General features: G+C 39.6%; 1 protein-coding gene and 1 long non-coding RNA gene across 7 annotated transcripts in view; one reads left to right on the top strand and one right to left on the bottom strand.

Moving 5' to 3' along the window:
• LOC147820758 (uncharacterized) overlaps positions 1-6,632 on the top strand; it is a 135,729-nt gene extending 129,097 nt beyond the window's left edge. Inside the window, exon 3 of the long non-coding RNA XR_015448256.1 lies at positions 6,473-6,632. This is a non-coding gene — a long non-coding RNA (uncharacterized LOC147820758). The remainder of the gene's footprint in view (positions 1-6,472) is intronic.
• Positions 4,294-17,880, bottom strand: LOC101711412 (glycine N-acyltransferase). 6 transcript variants are annotated; one of them, XM_004869733.4, is made up of 6 exons: positions 17,525-17,880; positions 13,005-13,207; positions 9,658-9,765; positions 6,594-6,720; positions 5,203-5,374; positions 4,294-4,782 (listed from the first exon to the last, which is right to left on the bottom strand). In XM_004869733.4, the coding sequence occupies exons 2-6, from the start codon at positions 13,080-13,082 to the stop codon at positions 4,380-4,382; spliced, it is 888 nt and encodes a 295-aa protein (XP_004869790.1). In that variant the 5' UTR covers positions 13,083-13,207; positions 17,525-17,880; the 3' UTR covers positions 4,294-4,379. The 6 variants fall into 6 exon arrangements, with proteins under 6 accessions (XP_004869790.1, XP_004869791.1, XP_021103966.1 ...); XM_004869734.4 differs by lacking the exon at positions 17,525-17,880 and adding an exon at positions 15,728-16,083; XM_021248307.2 differs by lacking the exon at positions 17,525-17,880 and adding an exon at positions 13,568-13,675.
• Between the last annotated feature and the right edge of the window lie 812 nt (positions 17,881-18,692).

Consider the following 18,692-nt stretch of genomic DNA (forward strand, 5'->3'; position numbering starts at 1 on the left):
TTGTTTTCATTTGCATCTCTCGATTGACCAGGATGTTGAACATTTTTTCACATGTTTATTTGCCATTTCTACTTCTTTGTCTGAGAAATGTCTGTTCATTTCAGATGCCCATTTTTGGATTGGGTCTTTACATTTGGGAGGTCTGAATTTTTTAAGTTCTTTATAGAGTCTAGATAGTAGACCTTTGTCTGAGGCACAGCAGGTGAAAATTTTTTCCCACATTGTGGGTTGTCTCTTCACATTGTTGGTGGTTTCTCATGCTGTGCAGAAGCTTTTTGATAAGAAGAGACCCCACTTATTGATTGTGTTAGTTCACGTGCAACTGAGGTTTTGTTCATGAAATCTTTTCCTACACCCGTGTCTTCAAGAGTTCTACCTAACCAGTGTTTCTGTTTTAATGTTTAGATCTTTAATCCATTTCAATTTTACTTTAGTGCATAGTGAGAGATATAGGTCTAGTTTTAATCTTTGGCAAGTTGAAACCCAATTTTTCCAGCACCATTTATTAAAGAGGCTATCTTTCCTCCAGTGTTGAACTTTTTATTTTTATTATTTTGTTTTGCAGTATGTCCTTGACTAGAATCCTAGAATATGTAGGTGTTGATTCTGGAACCTTGCACTTAGAATACTCTTTCTAGGATCTATTCTTATTGTTACCTACATCCACAGTGATAGCTTCTATTGTAACGTCATGTTCCATTACATACACCTTAAACATCAGTTTCCCTTTTCTCATTTGAGACACATTCATGTTATTTCCACTGTTTGTTGACTACAAAAAAGCTGACCTAACTGAATATTTTCCTTCAGTTTTGTTTTGTTTTCTCCAGTGTGTGTGTGTGTGTGTGTGTGTGTGTGTGTGTGTGTGTGTAAATGAGTAATACTATTATACTCTTTATGGATTCTGGAAGTCCAGTATTACATTACATAACACCAAAGTTCAGCCTAATTGAATATTTTCCTTCAGTTTTTGTCTTTATTTTTTTTCTTTTTGGTGTGTGTGTGTGAGAGAGAGAACATAGGTAATACTATGAAACTCTTCCTAACTCTTTCAGGAAGCCAGTATTACGTGATAGCAAAGCTAGACAAAAACATCAAAGAATAAAAACTACAGACCAATATCCACCATGAACATATATGCAACAATACTAAAAAATGCTATTAAATCAAATCCATCCAGATAGTAACATTAATCGTTACTCTATGGAATTTATTCCAGGAATGTAACATTCCTTCAATGTATGAAAATCAATCAATATAAAAAATTAGTATAAAGAAAAGAATTATCATCTCATTAGTACAGGATAAGCTTTTGCCAAGCTTTTACATTCTTTCATGGCAAAGGTACTCAGAAAGCTAGGAATAGAAGCGAACGTCCACAACCTATAAGGACCATTTATGAAAATCCACACCTAACATTGTATTTAAAAGTGAAAAGCTAAAAACTTCCCACAAAAGATCAGATAAAGAAAAAAGTAGCATGTCACCATATCTGTTTAAAATTGTAACAAAAACTCTATCCACAGCAATTAGGGAAGAAAGAATAAATTTAAAATATCTAATCAAAAAAGCCAGAAGTAAGAGTATAACTACACTTCAGTATGATTTTATATATAAAAATGGGCAAAAATCTATTAAGTAATAGTCTTACTCAGGTGATGGGATCCAAAATCCCCAAATAAAATCCAGTTGTTTCAACGTACTGGTAATCAATTATCCAAAAAGAAAATGAAAATAATTTCATTTACAGCAGCATCTAAATGAATCAAATGCCCAGTAGAAAGTTTAACCAAGGGTGTGTGAGCCTGCTCTTTGAAAGCTACAGTATGTTGCAAAAATTCAAAAAAGTTTAAATAAATGAAAAAGCGTTCTCTGTTTATGGGTTGGGAAACTCAACATTGATAGGTGACAATACGTCCCATTGTGACCTGTATAGGTCACAAACCTGGCATCAACATTCCAATGACCTGTTTGCAGAAATGGAAAATCCAATCCAATAATATATCTTACTAGCCAAATTAATCTTGACAAAAAGAACAAAGTAGGGTGACTCACACTTTCTGATTTCAAACTTTATTATGAAACCAATGTAATTATAATTGTGAACAGAATCAAATGTCCAGAAACAAAGAACCTATACTTCTGGCTGACTATTGGCAAGTACATGAAGTTCATTCAATGGGGAAAGAATGTTCTCTTCGACAAATTGTTTGGGGACAAATGCAAATCCATGTGCAAAGAAGAATGGAGTTGAATCCCTTCCTCAGACAATACATGAGCCAAAATGTATCTATGACTTATATATGCATTGAAACCATAAAATCTACTAGGACAGATATATGGGTAAAAATTTCATGACCTTGGATTTGGCAACAGTTTCTTTGATATCACATCAAAAGAAAAAGATAATGTAGATGACTTATAGTTATTAACTATAAATAGTTAATAACTACAAATAAAGGCACAGACTGCAGCTCCCTAGAGGAGGAATTTCATGAGGACACCAGTCATGCTATTGTAAAACCATGCTATACATGTCAGTAGTGAGACAAAGGAAATGACACAGCAAGTTGAGGTATAACAATGCTTTATTCCCCTTGGAAAGTCTGTCCCGCAGGCACCCCTTTCTGAAAACAGCTGGTTTTTGAGTATGTACAGAGTGCTGTTTTCTTCCCTGTCAAGTTCCACTGTTCTCTTCATCTCATGAACATCTTGAGGTCTCTTTCCATCTGCTCGTATCACAAGCCCGTTTTCTTTACCTGAGTCCCTCTCCCCATTTCAGAGTTGCAATGACCCTTTCTCCCTTCTGCCTCTCCCTCCCTACTTCCCTCACCACGGAGAATCCCTGTAAGGTGAAAGGCAGCCTCAGTTTGCACTCATAGAAATGGCAGCCTGTTGTCTTGATATTAAGACACTGGACTTTGGATCCTCAGCCTCCACTTAGTGTTTAACACTCTCCTCTTCCCTTTCTGCAATGCTTTTGTCTTAAATGCTGAATTTGTTGTCTTGCTTTCTTTACCCCTAACAACAGTATTTATGGGGATCTTAATTCAGCTGGATAGTGTGTCTAACTATAACATAGGAATACAATCTCTCCTATTATTGACAAAGGCACGTGAAAAACACAACCAGAATTGACAACTTTCATGTGCTGAGGCTCCCAGCCTCATCCTCAAAGAACTTCAGTGACAGCAGGGAGGAATATAGCTGACCTGGAATGATGTGAAGGAAGTTTGGAGGAGTCTAGTGCTGAGCAGTGTGCACGGAAAATATACTTATGAGGGGGCGATAGTTTTAGGGATGGAGAGCGCTACCAGGGTTTAGAGGGTAGGTGCCAGAGACGTGGCCAGTGCCCCACAATGCACAGGACAGCTCACTGAGCAAAGAGTTGCACACTTCAAAATATCCACCGTGCCAAGACTAGGAAGCCTTGATCTGAGCTGGACCTCCAGTCTCTTCACTGTCCAGGAAAATTAAACCTCAGCCATCATTTTAGAGATAGGTGGGTAGAGGAGGCCTTCACTCCAATCCCACAGCCTGCTTCTAGGCTTAGGTAGACAGGAAAGGAATATGTTCTTCATGCAAGTAAGCATCTCCATTGCAGAACTCTCTTTGCTGCAGTATTGGCAGCGAGTGCTGTTTCCTTTCAGATGGTAGGACAAGAGACTGGCCCAGCGAGCCTGTTCCAGTCTACAAAAGTATCTCTTTCTTTGATCCCACAATGATTCTTCAATGAGACAACCATCTGAACTTCACAGCTCAGCCTTTTAAAGAATCACCAGATTGTTGTCCCTGAAGTGGGACTTGCAAAAGGACATGCAGTATTTTCCAAGTAGCTACCTGTGCTATATATTGCACTTAACCTACTATCCCACATAATTTTGTGTGTTGAAGATACTGATAAAGCATCGAAAGTAGGAGCAGCTCTACTCTAACGACCTAGTGGGAAGAGTCCACTCACTGAGCCCTGGAAGGCAGGCCATGGAAAGAGAAAAGAATGAATCTGTCAGGAAAATGTTATCTCCCCTTTACCAGCAAGTTTGCAAGAGTCTCCCAACTCATCCTCTCAGATTCCCAGGAGAAGCAATTTGAGCATTATGTATTTGAGGAAGGAAGGTCACTGAGATCCTAGAAGTGTGAAGAGCTCAGTTCCATGGGTTCCAGACAGGAGGATCTGGGCCAACTTCAAGCTGAGGAACCTAAGTGAGGTCCATGAGTGAAACGACCACAGGAACATGGTGGTCGGGTTGACCATTCACACCGCTTATTCAGAGCCAAAAGAGCACCCACTCCTTCAATGCTGACTAGAGTTTATTCTTTCTTTGACCACCATTGAATATCCAGGCCCACTCAACACTGTCTGGGGGCCAGGGCCAGCCTCACAGAGGAGTGCAGTGCCACTGGTTCCAGTTACAGGGCATGGGGATGTGATGCAAAGTGTGACTCATTCTCTGCATGGCCTTGTTGCTCTTGTCTACGTGAGAGTAGACAGGAAAGCCAAGCTTGTCCATAGCCAAGGCCTGTTTGTAGATAACATAGGAGACAAGGCCCTGGCTCCTGTACTCAGGCAAGGTGCCTGCTACCCGCATTTCTCCAGTCTGGTCCATTAGGGTCCAGGACACAAGGGTCCCCTCAGGTCCTAGTAGACAGAAGCTCAGAAAGCTCCGTATACAGCGCTCAATGAATCTTTGGCTCCTCTCATTGCCACCAAAATACCAAAATTTGTTCACAAAGGTAGCTTGGGTAACATCCAGGGATGAGAGTTGAAACATGTCTTGGTTGCTAGGGAGAGACAAAGAAGAAAGCAAAATCCATGAATATAGGTATGTATTTGTCCCTACCGCTGTCATCTTGAGAGACAGTCTAGGAAACAGCAGTGGCAAAGTGCAGGAAGGCATGGGTGAGCTTGTGATGAAGGAGGAACAGAACAAAAGCCAGGGTAGCTGGAGGAGTGAGCAAGAAGGAGAAAGGTGGAAGTGGGAGATACAGGCACAGGTCCGATTTATTTCTGTTAAGAGGGGAGATGGCGGACTGTTTTAAGCAGAGGGGGAACATGGTCTGAGCTATAGCTGTAAAAAACCTACTCTGAGTGCTCTGAAGAACATTGACTGTAGGGAGGCTAAAGGCAAAGCAGAGAGAGCAGGAGGGAGGTCACTTCAGTGGCAAGGTTGAGCAGGACAGAGTGACATTTATCAAACTCACATAGCCTTGGGCTTGCCATCATGCAAGGATAATTTTTTTGCATCCAGCAGAGAAGGAGCCAGTTTCTTAGCTGTCTGAGATCCCATGTAGAGGAAGTTTTCTGAGTGTTTGACTTGGTAAGATTTAGTGGCTGCAAGATTTTGTATCACCTCATTCAGGCTTGACTGTGAACCTAGATGGGTTTATAAAGAGACATGATGGTTTTAAGCACATTCCAGGGAGAAGCCCTCCTGAGGAGCAGGAAATGTTGGAAACCCTTAGTTCTGGGTGTTGTGCTGTTGTTGGGTGAATAGTTACTTGGAAAGGAGTTGTGTAATTTTCTGTTTTATATAAATGAAAGCATGTTCAGGTATGAATTCATTCACAGTCGTGTTCACAGTGGCAGTAGTAAGACTGAAACTAAGTTTTCTGGGCTACATAATCATGTAGTTTTGATGATCAAAGGCAATGAGATATAAAAATAGCCAATATCTACTGAGCTATCTTCTCAATATGGTATATTCTTGCAGGAATGGCTTGAGATCTAACCACACCTCCTGGTGTCCATTCCCTGGAATAGTCCTTTCCTACATTGTGTCTGGCTTTGGCTCTATGATTTGCATTCACCAATGCAAAGAGCAAATTTAATGCAAGAAGAGGGTTAACCGTGCTTGTGTCTTGGGGCTTTCTCTTTCTCTTTGTTCCTGGTTCTTTTGAGATTAACATCACCAAATAGCCCCCGACTAGCTTGCTGGTGACCTACACTCCTGTGATGCGGTCGGTAATCACAGCCGGCAGCCACCTCGCACTGACACCAGAGCCATCCTTCGGGTCTGTGGAGAGGCCACGAGGAAAGAGCCAGCGCAGAGCTCTCCCATCAGAGGACGCACCCTGCGAGATGCGCTCTGTCATGCAGCGAAAGCTAATGGACACATCCAGGATTTGTACACAGCTCTTCTTATTCAAAATTAATCTTTCAGTGCCCTGTGACCAATATTGTCCTCGTGTTTCTATGATCCCAGAGAAGGCAGGACACTGTCTAGGATCACACTGGAAGGAGGGGCCGATGCCATCCTTGGGAGTATGAGTCCAGCAAAGTGTGCTTGTGACCAGGATGTCATGCTTGGTGACCTGAGGGGACCTTTGTGACACAGAGAGCTGTACTCATATTCCAGGAAGGGGCCGGGCAACACTCTGCTACTGGCATCGATCACCCGAAGGACTCTGCACATAGCTGCAGAATAAGCCGCAAGTTCTTTGCAGTAGTTAATGATATGTTCCTCCTTTGCAGATGGAGATGTAAACTGATGGCAGCAGGCTGAGGGTCTGGAGCTTGGAGGAAGGAAGCTAAAGTCACCCTGGATTTATCAGGACAGAAACATGAGTCTGCATTGTCCCATTCTTTTACTTACTTTGAATTTGGAAATGTTGTTTCCAGTTGATGACTTCTGGAGAGCCAAGGGATTCCTGGGCTTCTTGGGGATCCTTGGTGTACACTTGGTACGTATTGGTGTAGTGATCGAGGTCATCTGTCATGTCCTGTTATTGTTTGAAAGGGGGGAATAAAACACCCCTTACAGGTAGTGATTTAATCCTAGTTCCATTATACTGTAATACTCTTAAGTAATGAAGTATTGGTATTTTCACTGGTGCAATCTATTTCTGAATCATTTAAATCACAAGGTCAGGATCAGGGATTCAAATATTCATTTAATAATGGAAAATTCCAGAAAACTTTTCAAATCCAAGACACAACTATTCATCAGCATTCTGTATCTTAGTCATTCTCAGCATAAGGAAGATAAAGCAACTGATGAAGGAAAGCTTCTGTTGCAAGAATAAATTTGACTACAACTCAAAGACTTGCAGAACACAGCTATGAGCATGGCAGCCTTAGACTTAATGCAGATAACTGTAGATTTCAAATCTCCATTTGTACATAATAAAACCAAACAATGTGTAAACTGATGAGAAATGCTATTTTTAAAACCTACTATGGTCAAACAAATTATTATTTGAAAAAACAAAACCACATATTCAGAAAGACACCTTCAAATTATTAAATAACAGGTAAGACTATTTGAAAAAAGGAGGCAGAGAAAAATATTACCACAAAGGGTAGAATGAGAATTAGTTGGAAAATATTGCACAAAAAATGCACTCACAAGTCAGGAAAGACACTAAAGACATCTTTTATTGTTTAAGATCAGGTATAAAAGATCAAGTAATTTTATTTCAGTTCCATTTATATTATTAGTTTGCATTTCTTCATTTTATATATTGTTTACTTTAGTGATTTTTAAATCTTTTTTTTTTTTTTGGTACTGGGGATCAAACTTGGAACCTTGCGCTTTTGAGGCAGGTGGCAGAAACACTGAGCTAAATCCCCGGCTAGTAATTTTTTAATACTTTGCATTACATTAAAATACAATTCTTTGTATTTTATGTTCTATTTACTTTCATTTTGAATCTTATTTTTAAATTCTAATTGATTTTTAAATCACAGATAAAATTGTATATGGTTTTTATATGCAACATGTTTTGAAGTAGAAGTCATGCATTGCTTAACAGTGGGGATGTGTTCTGAGAAATGCATTCTTAGGTGATTTTGTTGTTGTACAAATATCATAGATTGTACTTTCAGAAACTAAAATGGAGACAGTGTTACTAGGTGACAAGATCTCATAGTACTAATGCCTTCTCTATCATCCCTTATTGACTGAAAAGTGATGATACAATGCATGACTATGTGTATACACTGTGGAAGAGTAAATCTAGCTAACTAGCATGTTCATTATCTCACAGTTACAGATTTTGTAGTGAGAACACTTTATTCTCTCTGCATTTTTCAAAAAGATTATATGAACTATCATCACCATGCTATACAGTAGCTTTCTTGAACTTACCCCTCGTTTCTACCTTGTATCTTTTGGCCAGCATTACCTCAGCCTTCCATAACCACCCCAACCACTGGCAACCACCATTCTACTCTCTGCTTCAGTGAGATCAAGTGCTTTAGATTTCACATGTGAGCAAGGTCTAGTGATTTGTGTCTTTTGGTGGCTGGCTTATTTCACTTAACATAATATCCTCTGTGTTCATTCACGTTGTCACCAATGGCAAGATTCTCTTATTTTTATGTCTAAACAGTATTCCACTTTTTATATATACCACATTTTAAAAATCCATTCATCCACTAGTGATCACTCAGGTTAACTCTCCATCTTGACTATTCTGACAGAGATTGCACTAAATCAGATAATTACTCAGAGGTTCTTAGCAAGCTGTCTGGTCTGGTCGAAAGCCCAGGGTTGCTTCAGCCATCATGGTGCTGGAGCACACTTTAGCCCAGGGCAACCACACTTAGTGAGGCACTGGAGAGCACTAACAACTCAGAGTCCTCTGTGACCTTCCTTCCACTACGGGCTGCCCAGTAGCCAGGGTGCTGAGACCAATGGGGCACTGGTACGAGTCAGGGACCATGCCCACCATTAAGCCTGGAGCCTAGGGTTCTGAGATGCCCCCTGGTACCAGGGCAGATCTAGAAACTCATCATGTGGGTGCTCACCTTGAATGAGGGGGTATTGAATTCTACCCAAGGCTAGGGTGTGTGGGGGGTGCTCAGTATTGGGGTCCAAAGCAAAATTCTATTTTTACCTTTGCTTTGCCCAAGTAGACAGAGCTATGTTACATCAAGCTGAGGATGGAGTGTCCTTTATTCCATTTTTAGTGTGGTCTTTTCTTATTATTGTGCCACAGTTGGGTACTGTGATTTATCACCTGGTTTTCTTAGCTCACCTGCTATTTTCGTGCATGGATATGTAATTGTTCAAATTGATGTTTCTGTGGGGAAAGTATTACTGGAGGAACGTCTTCCACCCTATTGTTCCACCTCTTACCTTAATTTTTTTAAGTGTATGAATTTTTATCTCTGAAATGTATTCACTATTTAGTTTCATTAATTTCAAGTCTTTTCCTCAAGAAAATATGGAAAAATAGAAATTCTAGCATTGTAATTTAGCTCTTTATAGTCAGTCTATCTTATTGTCCTGCATCATGCCTTCCTACATTTTTAGAATGTATTCCTTCCCTTCTCAGTCTGACAAAAATGTATATGTGTGTATATATAGAGAGAGATTATATATTATATATAGATATATAATGATGATGAAACCTCCACAAAGAAGGGTCTGCAGCATTATCCTGAAATCCCCCAACAGCCATAGTTTAATCATATTTTACTTGGACTATTTCTATATCTTGTGCATGTCCTATTCTTTCGCACTTCACACCAGATGGCAAATTACCTGTTCATCTATGTTTTCTTCCAGGATGTGAACTTATCAAGTTCAGGGACTTGTAGACTATCACTGTAATTCATCTCTGAATCTCTAGGTTTTACAGTTTTCTAGGCACATGGTAGACACACAGCAAATGTGAACATGGAAGCGTATTTGTTCCACATCTGGCACTTACCTGCTCCTGAGGGCGGATAACCACTGTATTGAAATCAGGCCACTTGTCTACCAAGGCTTTTAGTTTGAATGGGTTTCCATGGTTAATGTGAAAGACAGTCCCATAAACCTGCAAGACTCCCAAGAAAGTGAGAAAGTCAGTTCAGTAGGAAAGGATGGCAGAATCCCTTGCTTAATCTGGACAAGAATCATTTCTATAAATTGTGGCATTGTATGATCTAAAAGAGCTAAATAGATCATTTAAGTCAACAAACTCAATGTACTTCTTTTCTTTTTTTAACCTCAATTTTAAGAGTTTACTCATCAAATGGGAATCATAATGCAATACTAAAGTATTCAGGAAAATAAAATTAATGAATTTAAGAGCACCATTCTTTATTATGAGATTTTATATTTTCTTTCTTTCTTTCTTCCTTCCTTTCTTTCTTTCTTTCTTTTTTTTTTGGTACCGGGGATCAAACTCGGGTCCTTGCACTTGCGCAGCAGGCGGCGAAACCACTGAGCTAAATCCCTGGCCCTATATTTTCTTTTTCTAGACTTTCTTTTATTGAGTGAAAAATTATAAAATTATAAAATTATAAAAATAAAATGACTGATAGTTGTTATTTTCCCCGCTGAACGTATGGATTATTTCTATATTGGCAAACATAATTCATTTTTACTTATTTTCAATGGCTGAATAGGATCCCACTATATGGATATTTCACAGTTCATTCAGTTATTTAGCAATCAGTGACCATTTGAATGTACTTTTCACTGTATAAAATAATTCCTTGTAAATTGTGTTTGGACAAAATCTTTGCATGTGTACCTACTGTTTTCTTAGACTATCCAGAAAGGTAATTTCTGACTCAGGTCATATACATGTTTCAAATGTCTTCACCCATATTTCCACATAACACTTGAGAGTTAAATGAACTCCTATCAACTAGCAGAGGCTGTAACCTAGTGCTCAAAGGAATAATCTTGGGGCCTCACAGCCTGGGTCCAGTCTTGGATTCCCACCCCTGCCATGTTGTACAGGCTTCTGGGAGAGAAGGGTGGGAGAGAGAGAGAGAGAGAAGAATGAGCATGAACGAGAGAAAACCTGTGGGTGGTAAAAGTCCTTATGTTTTAGGGGCTAGGGAACGCAATAGTGGATACCATCATGGACTTTACAGAAACTGCAAACGTAAAGGCTCATCAGATACCGCACGGAAATATGCCAGTGACCACAGATCGAAGAGGTGTTCTGTACTTTCATATCTCTCATTGTGAAAACAGAGTGCCTAAAGACAATGTCAGCATCCTTCTCACCCCACATGAACTACTGATGTTAGACCAAGAAGAAAGAGAAGATGTACAATATTTCTAAGTTAATTAAAGCTTATTAAAATTAAGTCAACTAAGTTCTAATTAAAATATTTTTTCTACTGAACTCAGAAAGTAGTGAGAAATCATAGGGAAGCGACTACTATAATTTGAATCATTTGTAGTTGATAACTTTAATAAAATATATTTAATATGTAATACTTAGAAGAATGGAGATATTTTCTCAACTGGCCCTCAAGTAAGTGCTGCACAGTTGTGAACTCTAGAATATACCTCCATCAAAAATACCTAGCACATGGGCTGGGGATTTAGCTCAGTGGTTCCACCACCTGCCTCACAAACGCAAGGTCCTGAGTTCGATCCCCAGTACCAAAAAAAAAACAGAATGTGTATTTTAGGCCGGGGATTTAGCTCAGTGTTTCTGCTGCCTGCCTTGCAAGTGCGAGGTCCTGAGTTCAATCCCTGGAACAAAAAAAAAAATCTCTTCCTTTAGGGAATGGGGAAAAAATAAGAACCAGGATACATCATGTAAAGTTACAAGTTCCCAATGAGAAATGTAAATGTACTGTATACCTAAAATGTACCAATAAAAGAATTTTTTAAAAAAGAATTCAGAATTGAAAAAAAAAGTACCTAGCACACAAGTATTTTATATTACTGCTAGGGCAAAATGCATATCTTAAGTTTACAACCAGAGTAATGCTCTTCCCTCATGAAAGCTGAGGTGCTTAGAGAGACTTTATCTCACCACATGGATGTTCTAAGAGAAGACCATTGGGAATCTCCAAGACTTTTGTTAAAATGTTTGGGATCCACTTACCACAAGAAATAAAGGGAAATTTAAATTACAAAATTCTATATCACAGAGTATTGAATAAAAACTTTTAGGCTGGAGAATTTTTTAAAATAGTCAGTCCCATAAAATATCTCTGGTTACTGTCCATAGAGAGTCTATCTGATATAATATCCAAGAAAAATATGCTATCTTTCCAGGATTTCCCTGGATCTTCAGAATTCTCAGGTGAACACAGTTAAATATTATATAATATTGATTCATATTAAAGAAGACGACTACATGAGATTTGTTGACTTTATTTTTAGAATAGTTGATGTGAAATCATTTTGGTAGTAATTAAAGAACACAGCCAATGCCCCATTAAACTATTTCTATTGAATGAAAATAAAATCCTATGTTCTACAAATAAAAGGATGTTGTATTTTCTCCTTTGTCATAAAGGAATAACAAATCTGTTAGAGAATGATGAATTTTAATGAATTCATCTTATCTAAATCTTACACAGGAATTATACATGACCTTTTTTGGGGGGGTATCGTGGATTGAACTTAGGACCTTGCAGTTGTGAGGCAGACGACGGTACTCCTGAGCTAAATCCCTGCCCCTATATATGACCACTTTATGGGAGTGTCATATAAATGTGTTATAAAGGAATACAAGTTTAGAGATAATTTTCCTCCTAAAAAGACACACACACAAGTACAAAGTTGATGGAGACTAAGGGTAAGGGTCAAAATCTATAGAGCTGCTCTTACACAGCTCTGGACGCAAATATTTATGTGCATGTGTTTTATTGAATCCTAAGGTTTCTAATCAGTTGTACAGGGATAAGGAAGACACCAAAATAGCCTGGTTGACTTATGACAGTTAACCTCTCACCTGGCGAATGTTCTTCAGAAGTAAATAAATTAAACATTAATATGTAAATTCAGCTCGTTTCAGGAAAACTCTAGGCAGATTTCAAGGGTTATTAGTAAACACTCCTTGAAAAGGAGCTGGAATAATGTGTTCAGTTAGCACAGAGGAGGAGGTGGCCACTGCCAGTCACTCTCAGTGACATTGGGCAAATCCGGAGCCTCCCTTTCCTTCCAATGGCATGCACGTCATAGCAAGATTCTTGCAGAGAAATGATGCACATTACATGGGAGAAGATATCAAACAGTGCCTGGCTCCAGACAGGTGCATTCTCTCCTCTTTCACAGAAGGTCTCCCTTTCTCCCCTCCGCATTTCCCTTGGTCACCTTTAAGGATGCCGGAAGGCTCTTGATCAAGGACTTCTCCAGCACCTGCAGCATCTGTGCACCTTGCAGTGGAAACATCTTGGAGGACACCTTAGGCTGGAGAGGTGACCGAGAAATATCCAGGAACGAGACGAGCTGGAGGAGACTCTCTAGTGGCTGTCAAGTCTTCCTTCAGTGTGTTTTCATCCAAGTCCTCACCAGCTCTATGGAAAGACAAGACAGCTTGAAAGCATAAGGGTCCGGTCTCTTTCTGAATTTTTCAGTTACCTTTCTTACCCTAGCCATTAGTTTCACTTTATATTAACAAGCACAGTTTAAAACATACAACATCTTATGCATTTCAACTACTGTCAGTAATCCTCCTGGCTTGGGTAACATTGGAAAAGTTACCTAGCTTCTCCATGCCTTAAGGAAGATGAGATAATTCATTATCTAACACAGAATTCTTGCAAGGATCAAATAAGTGAATACATGCCATGTGCTCAGTAGAGTACTGGTCATATGAAAAGCATTGAATATGTTATTTATTTCATTAGTGTTGCACCCAGTGAGAGAGAACCAACCAGAGACCGATATTAAATCCACACAGGAGTTTATTACTGGCCGGGACCCGAGCCGAGCATCGGACTCGAGCCTCGACTGGGGGTTGACAAACATGTTTTATACACCTTTGTGGTCAACAGTTTCTAGGCCCCCCTATGGGATAGAACTAGCAAAGCAAGCAAAAGGTACAGAAGCGGAACGTCCTGCAGTTAGAACATTTGTAAAACAATAGTTGATTAATTGTTGTTTCTAAGAGACTCTCTAAGGGGAGGAGGTTTCTAAGTTTCCTCCCTCTGAGTTCATCTAAAGGGCAGGCAGGTGGGTCAAGCAGCAATATGGAGTCTGTCTTGCTAACTAGGGTCCTTCAATTAGTACTTCTACTATCACTACTCTCCTTTTCTTTCTCCCCACTGAATATTGCATGTTGAATATTGGTTGCTGAACATTGCATGTTTCCTTATGCATTTACTTCACTGTAGGACATTTTAACATGATTTAAGTATAAACAATCTTTTCGAAAATTATTACCAAGTCATATTCAGTGCTGACACTCTTGTCCTGTCACCAAGCCTCACACTTTTTTTGAGACTGACTTCATCTCTCAGCCTCACTCTTGGACCTGTGACTTTTTGTAGCATTACTAGGTGACATAAAAAGAGCACGTTTGCAAAGTTGGCTCACTGCATCACATTTGGCTCTTCTAAATCCCTAACATCTCAACTACATAGAAAAGAAAGAAAAGAGCCTGTGCAGTCATGCAAGTGTGACATCTGCAGTGCAGAAAAGTAGCTCTGACATAGTGGCATGGAGAAAGAGCTGAGAGCATTGCATTAAACCTGGCCCGAGTGGGAGGCCAGGCTCCAGGACAGAACCTGGGAACCCCGTGATTTCCAAAAGGCAGGGGGGAGAATTTTGCTTTGGGCTGAGATAAGGTAACAGGACCTGGATTTAACTTTCCACCTGAAATGCTTACAAATCTCATATGTTATAACACGCAGGGCTATAATTTCTGGAAAAAGAGAAAACAGAGAAAGGTTGACTGTGGCTCATGGTAGAGCACTTGCCCAGCATGCATAAGGTCCTTGGTTCAGTCTCCAGCATCACAGAGAATAAGCAGACAGTTCCTAGGTGAGTGTTGAGACTGCATCAGCTTATCGTTTGAAGGCGCTTACAGACTGCAGCTCAGGGAACCTGATGGGGCAGAGCCTCTCCCTGACTTGAGCACGCAGGAACTATAGTTTGGGGAGGTCAAAGTGCAGCTTGAGAGAAAGACATAAAAACGTTACACAAAACAAAATCAGACCTATAATTTAAAATATGTTTAAAAGAACTTATAGAAGTGAAAAAAGGACAGGAAAACGTGGCTAAGAGTGGATTAAACAGTAAAGAAGAAAAGATTAATTGAGACAATGACACAACAATGACACACAAATGGGGAAAAACTCAGAAGATTCGTTACTGTTAAGGTGACATTTCTCCCAGCATTGATCCAATCAGTCACAAGACACTCTGGGTCTTATTTATATACAGTGCCACATGATTATAAAATTCACAAGATTGTAAATCTTACTGGAAACTTGTGGTAATCAAGAGTTATGTAGGTAAAAGGACAAGCAAGTGGAATGTTAGAACAGAATAGAAACACACAGTAGACTGGATATTTCTGATCGACTCATTTTCTACAAAGGTGTCTAGGCAACTCAGTGATGGATAAAATAATAGTCTTTTCCACAAATGGTGCTGGTTTTTATTATTACACGGTCAAGATGACTTACTAACGGACTTGAGTAGTTATAAATTTCTGACTGTAGCTGTCAGGAGAAAGTCATTGCTTACTGTGTATATTTGCCTTTCTGTTACTTATTTAAGGACCTCACTGCTCCACTTTATGAATCTGAGAAAGTAATAAAAGCAGCCCTTAAAATGTCATATTCTCACAGAAAAGCAGCATCAGACAAAGCCACTTTTTGGCCATAATGGAGAAGTATAAAAATAATTAAAAATCGGGCCAGGGATTTAGCTCAGTGGTTCCAGTGCCTGCCTCTTAAGCACAAGGTCCCAAGTTCGATCCCTGGTACCAAAAAGAAAAAAAAAATTTTAAACCAAAACCACTTCATAATCATGTTTAGGTACAGACAAAAGCAAGAAGAAAGTCTAATCTGCAAAAGGGCCAAGCCTACCTCTCTCCAGTGACACATGATTGCCCTTTGCTTCCCTCTGCTCCTCTCCTTCTGCTCCACTAACAAAAGTAGTCATTAGGATTTGCCGTGCTTTCCAGCAGGATCCAAGCCAGAACACAACCATGTTTCCTTGAATTCTTCCCAGAGTCATCTTCTGAAGACCCTCTTACAACCTTACTCTGAACATGTCACATTTCCCCATGGAATGCTGTTTCTCTTAACTGTGGCAGCTAACGCTCCCAGTTTTGTCAGATTACAGGAATATTCCAGTTGGCTTTGGACTAGAAGTTTCCACCAAACCTAACTGCTGATTTCTGAGGCGCTGGTTCCCACTGGCTCACTCTCTGTTACCTTTGACTTCGCAGCTCTCAAGCTCTCTTCCTTCAAGAGCACACCCCGGGGGCGTGGGTTGCATGAGGGTGTCATGTGAGTATAAGACACACAGAATAACTTTATGTTAAATCCAGGAGATGTCAGGCTACTTATATTTCTTGAACTGTACAGTTTGGAACTATCCTCTGAGAATGTGCACACAAACAGCTAAACAGAGTGCCCAGTGAATAGAGTGGTGAGATTGCCCGAGAACCTGAGACTCTTGCTATAGCCAGCAACGCTGGGCAGTGGGCAGAACACTTGTACATGAACCTCAAAACATTAGACCCTGACATTCTAGAAGTGGAAACAAATCCAAAGAAAACACTCTAGAAGAAAAAACACAAATAAAAGTTTATAAAGCCACACTAACACAAACAAGTGCTAAACAAATGCCAATGTCCAGAAATAGGGAACAGGAAGATAAAGTATAATCTAGCAGGGTGATCCAACTCTTTGGGTTTAACAGAATACGCATAGGCATAATATATAATACATGTAGACACAAGAGATGTTAAAATAAAATTAGAAAATGTGGGACATGAAAGAGTTCCTATGTAACTACAGAGTATAGGCATAAATTCTAAACAGAACATAGGGAGTAGATTGTGGTAGTAGCATCTTCAGGTGTAGTATTTCAAGTAAAACTTATTTGCTGTATGATTCTAATGAACAGTCTGGTCTGCATTATTCTTATTTCCTTCCTAACTTTAAGTTGAACCACCTTCTTTCCAATCATGCAAGGAAAAGACTGCCTACCTAATAATGTAACCAGACCGATAAAACATAGTCATGTTTGAAGCGTCCTCCATTCGTCTACTTGCCTCCAGAAAGGCACTCAAATCTCTCCTTATTTTCTACTTGAGAGAAAAGACTTCTAAGAATTTTTCATTTCACTTGAAAAACTGTCCTGTACAAAGTAGGTGCCAGATACATTTTTTATGTTTTTTAATTTAGAAAATGTTTTTATTGTAATTATTAATTCATATTAATTGGACAGAATGACAGGCTTCACTGTGACATTTTCGTACCTGCCCATGCTGTGGTTTGATCATGTCATTCTTGTTTCTTGAACTGAGATTACTCTTTTTCCTACAGCATATTTACCTGAATATTCTATGTGTAACTCAGTATGAGCATTGTGATTTGACTCACTTAAGCAGAATGGTGTGCCAAAAAGCAGACATTAAATAGTTTTAAAATAAACATTATCACATATATTTAAGACATAGCACATGATCTTATGGGAAATATATGGATAGTGAAAAAGATATAATTTTGAGTACGTTGACATACTCCAGGATGTCATTCTTTGTGTGTAGCCAAAGTAACTACAATCTACTCATTTAGCATGAGTACCACATATGTACAATTTTATTAATGATAGCTTGGACATTTGGTCTCTGCTTTAAGATGAGTTCTCACCTGAAAAGCTGTCTCCACACCTAGCTTCACAGACACCCTTGGAGCTGACTTCTGAGAGATGAAATGTCCCTCTGATGCAGTCAGTTCAGCGGAATCTTGAAGTTAGGCTTTTGTGTGTCTCCCTAGGGATTGCTGAGTTGAAGCTTGTAATGTAGTCTTTGCACCAAGTTGACATAGGTTTCGGCTTTTGTAGAATCCACCCCTCCCCTTCACGGTCTCACACTGAAGGCACTGGCTTTGCAAAGTTGGAAGGCAAGGCTGATGTGTGTCCTCTGCACTTCTCTTTCCCACACAAACATCACATTACCCTTTGCCCCCATAGGCACTGCGACTACTGTGCAAACCAAAGCTACATAAAATCAACAGGTTGGAAACTGGAAGAAAGGTCAGACTACACAAGAAAAGCCTTATTCATTGCCCTACTTTCTACTATCTGCAATAAAATCAAGGCAGTGGAAGAGATATGCATCAGATTTGATATTCAGGATTCAATTTCTGATTACTTTTCCTGCGCATGTGTAAAAGTGAATATTGCTTACATGGAGTGGCAGAAGCTATTAGGAGCCTTTTTTTTTTTTAAGATAAGCTATGCTTTCAGTTCTGCCCATTTTGAAGTACATTTATGTTTGTTGATTTCTAAAGTGCCCTCAAGACATTTTTCTTCTTGTCCTTGTACAAAAGGCTTGTTTTCTTTTTAATGATGCTAATCTCTTCAGCAGCCTCGCCTCCTTTGCCCCAATCTTTGTACATGATTTCTTTTGGGCCAAGATTTAAGTTTCCCCAATTTTTTGTTCTGCCTCCCCACCCCATTCTCAATATAATTCTTGATAAAAGCAGCCAGAGTACCCATGCCACAACCTGAATTATAGGCTGTCATGAAATTTCCTCCATCAGGTTTTTTAGTCCACATTATGGCTTGTATCTAGATGTCCCCAAGGCCTCATATGGTCATAAGTGGGACTTTTCAAAGGTGGCTGGATCTAGGGTGTGTGCCTCAGGGATCAAGGATGTGATCCTGGGATTGATTCATGGTGCAATGCTAGGATTAAGGCTGTCCAACATGGGTGTGAGTGCTACCCACAGTAAGAATGGGTAGCCTGGTTAAGATATAAGGGACAGAAAGAGGGTCCCTGCTTGTTACTTGTAGCTTGCTGCTTACTGCCTTGCT

Source organism: Heterocephalus glaber, unplaced genomic scaffold (assembly GCF_053883595.1).
Source record: "Heterocephalus glaber isolate CG9 unplaced genomic scaffold, H.glaber_assembly_v1.0 deba00001805, whole genome shotgun sequence".
In the NCBI taxonomy this organism is placed as follows: Eukaryota; Metazoa; Chordata; class Mammalia; order Rodentia; family Bathyergidae; genus Heterocephalus; species Heterocephalus glaber.